The 13006-nt window shown below is 37.0% G+C and overlaps 1 protein-coding gene across 10 annotated transcripts in view; it reads left to right on the forward strand.

The window, feature by feature from the left end:
- The window catches only part of LOC311215952 (E1A-binding protein p400-like), a 48154-nt gene that overhangs the window by 31159 nt on the left and 3989 nt on the right, over positions 1-13006 (forward strand). For 5 of the 10 annotated variants that reach the window (XM_084297395.1, XM_084297398.1, XM_084297404.1 and 2 more), the window contains 22 exons: positions 599-742; positions 1052-1210; positions 1477-1560; positions 2132-2263; positions 2388-2432; positions 2539-2692; positions 3115-3356; positions 3857-4030; positions 4274-4321; positions 5340-5476; positions 6013-6069; positions 6188-6266; positions 6818-7018; positions 7981-8026; positions 8134-8243; positions 8828-9032; positions 9567-9730; positions 10114-10320; positions 10639-10834; positions 11410-11540; positions 11762-11929; positions 12676-12753. In XM_084297395.1, coding sequence (XP_084153521.1) covers positions 599-742; positions 1052-1210; positions 1477-1560; positions 2132-2263; positions 2388-2432; positions 2539-2692; positions 3115-3356; positions 3857-4030; positions 4274-4321; positions 5340-5476; positions 6013-6069; positions 6188-6266; positions 6818-7018; positions 7981-8026; positions 8134-8243; positions 8828-9032; positions 9567-9730; positions 10114-10320; positions 10639-10834; positions 11410-11540; positions 11762-11929; positions 12676-12753 — 2961 coding nt within the window. The remainder of the gene's footprint in view (positions 1-598; positions 743-1051; positions 1211-1476; positions 1561-2131; positions 2264-2387; positions 2433-2538; positions 2693-3114; positions 3357-3856; positions 4031-4273; positions 4322-5339; positions 5477-6012; positions 6070-6187; positions 6267-6817; positions 7019-7980; positions 8027-8133; positions 8244-8827; positions 9033-9566; positions 9731-10113; positions 10321-10638; positions 10835-11409; positions 11541-11761; positions 11930-12675; positions 12754-13006) is intronic. The other 5 variants (XM_084297397.1, XM_084297399.1, XM_084297401.1 and 2 more) reach the window with 5 other exon arrangements.

A 13006-nucleotide genomic window follows, 5' to 3' on the forward strand; every position in this document is an offset into this window, starting at 1 on the left:
TTTAAATAACAGCATATAAGGAATGTGATTGGGCTGGAATTGATAGGTTAGCATATTAGATTTCAGGATTGCTGGAACTTAGCTGTCAGTATTTGAGAGAATGTGGCATTTTTTCTTGTTCCGTTGCTTGTACAGTCATCACCTCTGTGACTTTATATTCTGGTTTCTTGCACTTTGCTACAAACTTCTGCAGTTTGTAGGATTGAAGTTTTCAATGACTTTGAAAACATGAAATACAAAGTTTGGGTATTCAGTGATGTAGGCTGGTTTCAAGGTGGAGAAGACAGTGACAGCACTGATGAAGCTAGTCTGTCCTCTGCTGGCACTCCTGATATTGTGATGTAGGTTGTTAAAGTGTGCATTTCTGTCTTTCCTATAAATTGCTCAATAATACTTTATTCTACTGTGTAGTCACACAAGAAAATTACAGTAGAGAAAATGGACAATTTTCCAGAAATAAAAGATAAAGGTTTATTTTTTCTTTAGTCAGTGCATAGTTTATAAGGTTACTTGAACCTAAGTTAATTTAAAATAATATAAAAACCAAAATAGTTCTGAAAGCTGAATATACTTCTCTTTTTTTCTTCCAACTACCAAGCAAACGATTCAGGAGTTGTTTGAGGTTCATTCTCCTATGGAGGATTCTGGATTTAGAGTGAAAGCAGAAGAGTTTGTAGTACTTTCTCAGGAGCCTTCTCCAGCAGAAACCATTTCACCTAAAGTTGCACGACCATTCATAGAGGTAATTATTAACCCAGGCATTAAAAATACAGCTGTACGACATTAGTGTTACACTGCCTTCTCTTATTTTTGGGGAGGAAGTAAATTCTTCTAAGCTGTTTTCTGTTAGGTTTATATTGTTTTGACATTTTCCTCTTAACAGTACTTCCAAAGGGATGCAGTGAAGTTGTAATCTTTCTGGGGACTGTTTCTCTTGCCTGAGGAGAGATTTGTTGCAGAAATTTGTGTTGGACTTCATTGAACTTCTTATAGGAGCTTCTTTCCATGTTTTTGAAGTCCTCATTATTTTTAAAAAATGTCTTTCTTAAAGGCCCTCAACAGTATTGAGCACGAAGATGAAGAGTCAAATGATCACATACAAGAAATAAGATCTGAGTCGCACATTGAGCCTTTAATCTCAGAGCTCTGCGAGACAAAATACAACGAAGAGCCCTCACCGTTGCAGGAATTAGTTGCTGTTGTGGATCAGGTACCATGACCTTCCATGAATATTTAGTTAAAAAGTCATATTTAGTTCATATATTTCAACTCCTTTACAGTCTTGCTTAAAAGCAACTTTGTTTTCAATTAGTTTGATACTTCATTAAATGGATGAGAAACCTACTGATTTTAAGCTGATGTTAAACTATCAGAAAGGGAGATTAGTTTTCAGGAAACCTTTGATACAGTCTCCTTCAGTTACATTTCTTTTGTTGTTCTGAATACTAACTTTTTTTCCTTGATACATTCTCACAGTTGACTCCAATTGAGAAGTATGCTTTGAATTATTTAGAGCTCTTCCATGTGTCAGTTGATGAGACTGAGCCTCGGTTGAATGAGGTAAAATAGCAAATATTTCTATTCCATGTTTTTCATCATAATGCGTACAAGCAGGGTTAATATTTTCATTGTGTAGTGGAAGTTGCTCCAGTGACATGGAGTAAGTATGTTGTAGGCACCTCTATTGTCTTCTCTTGCTGTGCTTTATGAACCCCAAGAATACCTTACAGAGATATTCCTATCTTGTCATTCTTTAGGTTTAAGCAGGTGTCAATTTTTCATTTATTCTTTGTAAAATGGGAATGACATTATTCAGCACAGTTCAGCAAATACTTGTTGTACTCCATTGATAGCAGGGAAAAATATCATTAGCTTCAGCGAGCCTGCTTATTTTGGGTAAAGGAGCTTGTTCTGGTTGTCTTGGATGTTTAACTCAGTTTGCTTTATTTCAAGGGTATAAATACCTGCAATACCTGCAAATTCTCCTTTAACTGACCATAAAAGTATGTAAAGTATCTTTGCCTGTAAATATCAAAGATTAAGGAATTTGTCTGTAAAAACACAAATCAGTAATTTCTGATCTAATGTCTGTTACTGCATGAAGTTTATAAGGACTCTAACTTTTACCTAGGTGGAATTGAAAACTGTAAAGAAAGCATGGGAAGTCCAGCATATGAAGGAGTTAAAGGAAAAAGAGCAAAATATGCTTTGGGATGATGAAGAAGAACTTCTCACCTACACTCGAGAGGATGCATACAACAAAGTAATTCCTGATTATCATATTTCTTAAGTGTTAACAGTGAAGTCTTCTCAGTTATTCTGAGAATACCTTTTCCTTCAGGGTTCAGTCAGATCATTTGAATTGCATTCTCTTTTTTGCTTTGTAGGAGTATGTCTATGAAGGTCCAGATGGACAAACTGAAATTATGCCAGTAAGTACACGTAGTAGCAGGCAGCCTAATAAGCTTTTTATCTTTTGAAACATAAAGACCTGTGATTAGTTAATAGTGCAGTAACTACATTTTTTTTTCTGTGCAGCTTTGGACTCCCCCCACTCCACCTCAGGATGACAATGATATCTATATTGATTCAGTTATGTGCCTGATGTATGATACCACCCCTATTCCAGAATCAAAGTTGCCTCCAGTGTATGTCAGGAAGGAACGTAAACGACACAAAACAGATCCTTCTGGTAAATGCTTGTTCAAAACTGTTGGAAGTTTTATTGCTGAAAGTTAAAAACGTCAGGATTTTTGATACTTCCTACATGTCTGGTCTAGTAAAGATCAAATGTGCAGGTTTGAGGATATGAAATTTCTTGTCTCACTGTGGTCCTGTATCACCAAAAATTCAGTCTGTCTTAGACAGCGTGTCTTTTGATTTAGACATACGGTTATTTTTACTTCTGAATTTCTAGAAAATAGGTATTCTGCTGTGTGAGTTAGACTGTTCTTAAAACATAGTATGGCCAGAACCTTTATAGTTTCTGACACTGTGCTTTTAAGAGGTAGTATGGAATACTCTGTGCGTGTTCAGGAGCATTTTGCAGCTGTACGTAGCACATGAATCAAACTGGTAGTAACTGTTTACTGAGAATTTTTTTTTTGGTCTTAGCTGCAGGTAGGAAGAAAAAGCAACGTCATGGAGAGACAGTTATTCCTCCTCGTTCACTTTTTGATCGAGCAACTCCAGGAATGTTGAAAATGCGACGAGAAGGCAAGGACCAGAAGAAAAATATCTTGCTGAAACAACAAACACAGTTTGCAAAGCCTTTGCCGACACTTGTCAAACCTGCTGCTGAAGCTGGACAGGATAATCCTGAGTGGTTGATCAGTGAAGACTGGGCACTTCTGCAGGTCAGGCAATTACCTGCACTTTCTGCTGATATTATGTATTGTATTTTAGCTTCTAATGTCATAAATGGCTCTTTCAGCACTTTCTCTCTTCAAGTTTATTTGTAATTCCTTACAGTTTGTTTGGCATTTTGCTGATCTAACTGAGTAGATTGCATATCGCTTGTGTTTCCCTAAGGATAAATTAAGTTCTGTTCTTGCTGTAGAGACTGCTTACTGTTGTGGCCCAGGTTAGTCTGATTGGATGTTAGATAATGCAGATAAAGTTCTTCTCACCTTTGAGAAGAGAGCAGCACTTGAATGGCAGCTCTACCTATGCAGACATCAACCTGTATAAAAACATTTTATGCATATTTATTATCTGTTGAACATAGGTGAACCCATGGACAACTCTAAGCTCTGCCCCATTGTAATAATGGCATGTGGATCCATGCAAATAAGGATTGGTTTGGAAGATTGCAACGATTTGTTACCTGAAGCTTTTGTGCCCTTATCTGTTGCAGGCAGTGAAGCAGCTGCTGGAGCTTCCTTTAAATCTTGCTGTTGTATCGCCAGCACACACTCCCAATTGGGACCTTGTTAGTGATGTTGTTAACTCATGCAGCAGAGTCTATCGCTCACCAAAACAATGCCGAAACAGATATGAAAATGTCATTATTCCAAGGGAAGAAGGAAAGGTGAGTTTATATAGAGTGATGCATCTTTTTTACATTAAGTTTGTAGAGTTTTTTTTCCTTATCTCCGTAAACACTTTTTTTTTTAGTTAAATGTTTCAACAGTGTAAATAAATAACTTTTAAAAGATTAAAAAATTATCCTCATCAGGATTTCCACTTATTTTATATGATTTCTTTGAAAAGAAAAAGCACCTGAACAAAATCTTCCACAAAAGATCATCTAACTTTCCTTCTTATTTTACAGCTAATGTACGAAGCTAATCCTAAAAAGAAGACAAAAAGTATTTATAAGGTGTGCATTGGTATTCTTTCAAAATCAAATCTAGACACTGTGGTATTTAGCAGCAATGGAGGTGGGCAGATAATTCATATGAGATCCATGTTGAGTGTTACTTGAGTTCTGAAACATCAATTAAAATTCCAAATTTATTTTTTCCTTTCTTTGTTGATACAGTGGATTGACACCAGACTTCAGCTTTTGGATTTGATAGATAATTTTTAAATCATGCAAGAAGTTTGTTTTCACTTAAACTGTAGTGGATATTTTTCCATCTAACAACCACCATGTAACTTATCCTGATTATTATGATGGTACTTAAGATCTGTAAGGACATACTTCATAGTAGGGTCTAAGTGGATTACAAATGCATAGTGAACTTAATGTTTGAAGCACCTCTTTGTAAATGAGGACGATAATGCACTGCAGAAACCAAAATAAATTCCACGATTATAAGCAACTTCTTCCAAATCCTACTGCGACTCAGTGACAGAACTGGGTAGAGAATCTAGAACTTCTGACTGTAGTCACATTCTCTGACTAATAAGCAGGTTTGTCCCTGACTGGCAGTTTCCACTTAGGAGGAGCCAAGCATTAGAATGGCATGGTGTGTTGGATGTTAACATAGCTTTGTTGGGAGAGCAGTGCAGTGATGGTTTTATTATATTATGTGTGCGCTATGCATAACTATACGCTAATGGGCTCTTGGTTTGGGTACTGAATTAAACTTGCAAGATCTAAACTAAAGCAAAGATTCTTTTTCAAATTAGAGTTTGCCATTTTGTATGTCCCCAAGTGCTGATGCCAGTGTGACCGTGAGAACTGCTCCTTATTTTGCTTTTTCTTTATATATTTCCCATAGAGTTTTGTGTAACAGTAAGTTATCAGTGACATGAGGCAGAAACCAGTCTGTGGTAGGATATGTTGGAGATCGTTTTTAAATAATCTACAAGCGCACCATGTGTTTATACATAGACAAAATGCAGTGTGGGGTGTGTTCACAATTAAAAGTTGGTTTATTTTCATTTTTTAGACTAAAAACAGTCGCCCACTTCGTACCAATCAGATCTATGCTCAAGATGAAGGTGCCACCCACACACAGCTTTATACTAACCATTTTGAGATGATGAAAATGATTGCAGGGAAAAGAAGTCCACCTATCAAACCTCTGTAAGTTTAACTGGGATCATCCGATCTCCCCATCACCACAGACTTCCTGGAGACTTTGTTCTGAATTGCTCTCCCAGCTGAGCATTATTTCACAATCTGTTTCAAACTGCTGTTTTGCTTCTCTGTTCTTGACTTCTTTCCTTGTGTTATTGGAACATCTTCATATTTTGTGTGTTTGGGTTAGATTTTACTCACTGTGTGAATTTGTTTTTATATGTGATTAAGAGCTTGGTTGTTTTTTTAATCTACTTTATAAACCAGACTTTCTGTTTGCCTGAATTGCAAATGTTTTAATGTCTGTGTTGATTAGTAGCACTTTGTTTTTTATGTAGATTGCTGCAGTATTTTTTTCTGTATTCATTTATTATTTACTCTGAATCTCTCTTTAAATGTCTGTCTTTATTTAGGCTCCAGTACTAATAGGTATATCATGAAAACTTCACCACAACTGCAGTGTCATCTACTAAAACATGTGAAATTAAATTCTGGTTTTAAATTTCTTCTATCTCCAATAATACAATTTTGCTCAATTTTAGACTTGGCATGAATCCTTTCCAGAAGAATCCAAAGCATGCATCTGTTCTTGCAGAAAGGTGGGCACTTTATATCTTGAAGGAGTTATTGATTGTGTAAACAGTACTTTTTAACTATTTATTTATTCAGTTATTTATTTTTTAACTGTTGTGTACTTTGTCTTACCATTGTTTCTAGTGGAATTAACTATGATAAGCCACTTCCTCCAATTCAAGTTGCATCCCTCCGAGCAGAGCGTATTGCAAAAGAGAAAAAGGTACAGTCTCCGTCTTGGTTATATGTAGACTGCAGTAATTAAACTAGACAACAGAGGAAGTATGAGAAGGGCTAACTCCTGGGCGAAGTTTGCTGGTACAGTCATTTTTCTGGGTAGCTGTAACTTTTTAATATACACAAGGCCCAAAGTGGGACCTTTCCTTGGGCCTGTATGTGATATTGATAATTGTTTACAATCGTTTTGAAACACGTGAAAAAAAAAACTTGTACAAATCTTATAAAACATGTAAAAATCTCTTTATTCTTGGGCATTCTGTAGCCTACTTTTTAAAATTATTCAGGAGATACTCATCCTTGCTCATTGATGGTAAACTGCTTGTGTTACAGTACAAGCTATATCACCATGATTATAGCTTGTAGTTTGAAACTAGTTAGATCATGTAGCTTATAGTTAGAGAGCTACAATGAAATCATATCTGTATGATGCACACTTGATTAGAATTAAACTTTGGGGCTTTTTCATTTTAAATACATCCTGATTAATCTATGCACTGTTTTGAAGACTATGAAGCTCACACTCTGATTTCCTAGGCTTTGGTTGAACAGCAGAGGGCACAGCAACAGACAGGTCCGCAACCTCAGCAGCAGCAAGCTGGCCAGCAGCAAGCTCAGCAACCAGCTGTACAGCAAGCACAAGCCCAACCTCAGCCGCAGGCTCAGGCACAGGTAGTTCAGCAGCCACAGGCAGTAGTACAGACTGCAGTAACTACTGTGGCCAACACAGCAGTATTGGTAAGAAAGGGAGAGCTTGGTGTCTCTGATGTAGTAACTTCAGTTCCTTTCTGTGTACTATATTTGTGGTTTTTACTTGCATTTTAGGTCAGTATAGGGAAATAAAAGCTATTTCTTTTTTTTTCTTTTTTCCTGAGTATGCTTGGTATCTTCTCCATCTTTTTCTATTCTCTTATTAAAACTCTGTTCATAGCATTATTGTAATAGGGGTTGGAATTTAGAAGTGAAAAAATGCCATATGCTTTGCAAAGACTTTTTTTTGTCTTTTTGAGTTTAGACTTTGATTAAAGTTTGAGTAAATGAATTTACACTGTGTATGCAAAGAACTTTGAGAATAAAGAGACTAGCTGTATCAGCTACTCTGATAAATTAACTTAAAAAAACAAGACTTTGAGTAAATTAACCTCAGCTGGGAAAGTGCAATGTTACATTCTACAGGACCTACAAAGCAAATCTGTGCAAAGCTTTCATGGCTTCTTTAAATCTAGAGTCTATTAGTAATTCTGATGACAAGTTTGAGGCTTTTGTTATTAGAGTCAGTTCAGTGGTGATTATAATTTGGTTGTTGAAAGAACGGAGTACTGCAGCTTTACAGAAAGAGACAAAGTGCTCTGACCCACAAGTATTGCTGTGTATCTACTGCTCAGTGATGCTCATGTGTGAGAGGTTACCTGAGGTGTGCCAGAGTAACACATCACTCCCTTCTTCTAAGAAGTAAGTGACCAGAAATTTGACTGGTCTCCAATTGCTCGTTAGTGTGGCAGAATCCTAATATATACAGAAATTGTTGTTGATATGCAAAATGAAAGTAGTTGTAGAACTATCTGTTCATTTTATTGTATTTTTCTTGAATTGTCATTTCTTGAATACATCACTTTGTTAAACAACATAGTAGTATAAGAGCTATATTCAATTTTCTTTTATTGTTTTCTGAACTGTTACCTCAATTGTCTTCTAAATAGGCAGGCACAATCAAAACAGCAGTTACGGGGACAAGTATACAGACTGGTAAGAAGACTTTATAATTGGGCATTGGAGATAATAGGACATTCAGATTTTCTTTTTTGTTCTTTTTTTTTCTTACAATCTCATGTTTAATCCTGGTTTGCTTTCAGCTACAGTGAGTGGAAATGTCATAGTGAATACCGTTGCTGGAGTCCCTGCTGCTACCTTTCAGCCCATCAATAAACGTCTGGCTTCACCAGTTATACCCGGAACATTGACTGTGAGTAGATTGCAGCACCAGTTGTAGCTCTGGATTGATTTTGTTTGCACGTTGCATATCTGCTTCGTGCATTAGCTTTCTGTGTTCTGCTCGTTTTTTGCTATGCTTCTGCTCCTTGCTAGCTTCATGTGCGTCTTGTGATACCAAAATACCAGAACACACTGGGATGGCTTATCAGAACAAAATACTTAAGAAATAATGCAGTTAAAATTAGTTCATAATTGAGTGCTGTCTTAGGAAATTGTTTATGTCAATATAATTGCCAGCCTGTAATAATTTTATGCTCTGTTAATTATGATCTTTTATTATTATTTTCAGGTTGCAAGATCTTAAAAAGGTTAAGCAAAAAAAGGAAAGGTAGTGAACTGCAATGTAGTTAAGGGTTTGGTGATTAGCATGTTTGAAAAAGATTTAACCAGATGCCAATTGTGAGATATATTCAAACAGTTGTGTTAGAAAGATTTGGACCTTCTTTGCTTTATTTTTGATGTTTGTTTCTAAAACTGTATAGTCTATTTCCAGAACGTTCCATAGTTTTATGTGAGGTATGAGAACTGAGGAATAATGACTGTGTTCCTCTTTAGACTTCAGGAGGCACTGCAACTGCACAAGTGGTACATACCCAGCAGCGGACGGCGGCAGCACCTGCTGCGTCCACAGAACTGGTGACCATTGCATCTACGCAGGGGGTTCGTGCAGTAACATCAGTGACAGCATCAGCAGTGGTAACTACAAACTTAACACCTGTGCAGACCCAGACAAGATCTTTGGTGACTCAGGTTACACCAGGTAATAATCGTGGTTGAGGGATTTTTTCATAGGGTACACAAAGGACCTCAGAATTCCTGTACTTTGTTTGACCTCTGAAGTTCCACAGTGTTGAAAGTCTGGATCTGTAGACAGACCAGTTAAATGATGCTGTGGTTTTTAACTTGCTTATTGTTGGTGCTTAAATGATATATTTTTTTGCCAGTGAGTATTTATGGATAGAGTGTTGCAGTAGAGAATGGCTTGGCCGCTAGGCATTACAATTAAAAAGGTTTATTAACAATCTAGCAATAAAATATTAGAATCGAGTGTTTCAACTAAAACCCATTATGAAGAAAGGAGTACATATTGTATTATTTATGTTGTTTTTTCATCATTTTTATGTGAATGTGTTGTTATTTGTGGTTAGTCCACAAACTGTAATGTAGCTTTTCAGGTGAAATCAAAGAATTAAATTTGGTGTTGAATTAATTCATTCACTGATGGTCTTTGAATGTGAAATTTTCAGTGAAATATCCATTCACTGATTTATTTATTTTTTTTTTTTATTCACAGCTACACCAACAGTTCAGCTCTCTGGTAAAACCATCACCCCTGCTCACTTCCAACTTCTGAGACAGCAGCAGCAGCAGGCTGCTCAAGTGCAGGTCCCTCAGATTCAGGCTCAGGCACAAGCCCAGTCTCCAGCTCAAATAAAAACTGTTGGCAAATTGTCACAGGTGAGGAAATGTCCTTGAAGAACTGTGGCATGTTGCTCTCATTGTTACTGTAAGCATCATTAGCAGTGTGTGTTGCACCCTGTTTTCTTGAACTAAAATGAAATGAGGGTCTTTGTTAAAGTTGATCTCACTAAAATTTCAAGGAGGCAGGGAGTCTGATAGCCATTTCACGTAGCACCACTGTTGCCGTAGGTCAGGATATAAAGTACTTAGTTCTAGCTCACTGGCCACCCATAGTGTAAAGGAGTTCTGTTCTTAATTCTTGGATCTAAACTGAAGTCTGACATAGAATCTTTCTCCTTTAAAGCTGCAACTTCATCTCCATTCTTTTTCCTGTAGTCATATAAAGAATTTGAAATGACAGAAGTGTTTTATTTTTGCAGGAACAGCTGATCAAATTGCAGAAACAGAAACTGCAGCTTCCTCAGCAGCAGACAGCACAGCAGACACAGCAAGGAGCGCAACAGCAAACAGCACAAGTACAAGTGCAACAGCAACAGCAAACTCAACAACTCACTGCTGTTACAGCACCTCGTCCTGGTGCAGTTCTCACAGGCACTACTGTGACAAACCTGCAAGTTGCTCGTCTTGTAAGTTTTTTTTTGACTTCATGAAAACAGTCTTGGACAGCTCGTTCTCTTTGCTAGTTTAAAATAACTGAATGCAGGTTATTCAGGCACATAAGTGCCTTTTGCATTACTTAGGCAGTACAAAAGATAGAATGCTAACACAAATAGCTTTAAAGACCAACTGACACCATCTGTGATGTGTGTGAGATGTGAAGGAGACATATTTGGAAACATTTGCAACTATCACTTCATAATAATCTGTTATATGCAGCAAATTATATATATAAATATATATATATATTTGTGCCAGTACAATAATCTTCATTCCTTACTGCTTAGACTCGTGTTCCTGCTTCCCAGCTTCAAGCACAAGGACAGATCCAGGCCCAAACTCCACAAGCAGCACAGGTTGCTTTGGCAAAACCTCCAGTGGTATCCGTTCCAGCTGCTGTTGTGTCATCTGCAGGAGTCACTACACTCCCTGTAACTGTTGCAGGCATTAGTGTTGCTATTGGGCAGCCACAGAAAGCAGCAGGTATGTCAACCCACTTGCTAGAACATAACTTTAAATTCCACTTTTTTAAAGGTAGGATGTTTGTTTCAAGTAATATCTTGTGTGGGAGACACCTTTTGAAAACTAAAGCCGTAGAGGTTAAACTCCATTATGTTTCAAAAATGAGGTAAGAGAATTGCACTTAATCCATTTAATCTGGAGGTTAGTATGATTCTTAACTCAGAAATCTGTGTGTACGAGTAGGTGAACAGATACAGTTTTAAAAATAAAGTCATAGTAATTGCATTTTTTAAAATGTGAAGTGGAAACAGAAAAACTCGTCTTTCAGAACTGTCTTCTGTAGTGCAGAAAGAATTTTTCCTGTAGAAAGTATGACTGTAAGAACACATACTTAGCTTACTCATGCCCTTAGATAAAATAATGTTTTTACTGTCAAAATTATGTCTTATTCCTATTAAAATCAGTGGGTTATCAGTGCTCAAAGCTATGCAGATGTATAAGTCTATAAAAGCACAATCTGTTTGCAAGCTGTGGTTACTGGGACAAAGCAATAAAATGAAGAATCTTACAGTTCTATTTGTTTTTGTAATTTTCAGGAGGCCAGACAGTAGTTGCACAGCCACTGCATGTCCAGCAGCTTCTAAAACTCAAGCATCATCAAGCAGCACAGCAACAGAAAGCTATCCAGCCTCAGGTTGCACAGGGCCAAGCTACTGTGCAGCAAAAGGTACTTACTGTTTGACCTTCTGCGGAGTTATGTAATGCTTCTGTGGCTGTAAAGCTTCAGCTCTGAATTGTGGTGACACTCCTAGCTCATTTTGCTATTCTGAAACACGACAGGATTTGTTTAAATGATAAAATGTATTTAATCTTGTTAGCTACATTCCTGTGCTTCAAAATACATATACATTTTGTAGTTATTGATGCTTTTTTTTTTTTCTTCTGCAGATAAATGCTCAACAGGTTACAGTCCAAACCCAACAGCAGACATCACAGCAGCAAAAAGTAACCTATACGACACAGCCTGCCATTAAAACGCAGTTCTTAACAACGCCAATTTCCCAAACCCAGAAGCCAGGCGGAACGCAGCAAGTGCAGGCCCAGATTCAGGTACAGGTAACACAGTTTTACACCTTTAAACACTATTGTGATTGGATAACTCTAAAGCTGACAGGTGATGTAGCATTTTAGCACCCACTAGCTACATATTTTATTTAAATCATATTTATAATAAAATTAATTGGTGATGAATATGTTGCCTTTTAGCAGGTCAAAGGAACCATCTGAGACAGAAGTTTGCCTTTCCTCTTTGAAAGAAATAAAGTGTATTACTCCTTTTTATTGAGCAAGGGATTTGTACTGTATTTACTAAGGAAAATTTGATTCTTCCTGTTTCTTCCCATTTACTGGTGCTGTCTCCTGGCCTAATCTCTAGCAGCCAAGGGTAGCTTATAGTTACCTTCTTCTCTGGATAACTAGATCAGTCTAACCAAGGAAAAGGAAGGGGATTAGGAACTGGAACCCTTACTCTTTCAAAAGTATATCCAAGACAAGATAGCCCTTTAGAAAGTTTGTGCTGCCTTCAATGTTATATATAGCTGGGAGGAAATCAGTACGTTAAAGTTAAAACTGAAAATATTACTACTCCTCTTCCCCTCTTAGCTAAGTTCTCAATACACTGTTCTAAAAAAGTTTATTTTTGCAAAAGTACAGTATCACTGAGAAGGCCAAGATACCAACTTGCAGTGAACAGGACTCAGGAAAGGTTTTCACTTGGTAGCAGTTTTGATAGATATGGTGTGTTGCTGCTATTAGCAATTTCTTATTTTGACTAAATCTTTCTTTATTTCATATCAATAAAGGTTGCAAAACTTCCTCAAGTGGTCCAGCAACAGGCTACTGTTGCCAACATTCAACAGATGGTTTCGGTTTCTCAACAGGTGGGTTTTGCACTTGTCAAATAAAGCACTGGAAACAATCCTCTAGAAAGCTCGTTATTTGGAGATAAGTATTTTTCCCCTTCTGTGGTATAGATAGTATTCTTGAAGGATGTATCAATTTCCCTTCTGTAAAAATGAATCACATGAAAACCGTCAGGTTGCTGTATATTCTTTAGTATAAAACTTTGATAGGTGGAGCAATGTGTTTTTCAGCACTGTAGATGTGGTGAAAAACAGATTTTTAGAAAGTATT

This window comes from Netta rufina (genome assembly GCF_964035555.1).
Source record: "Netta rufina genome assembly, chromosome: 17".
Taxonomy (NCBI): domain Eukaryota; kingdom Metazoa; phylum Chordata; class Aves; order Anseriformes; family Anatidae; genus Netta; species Netta rufina.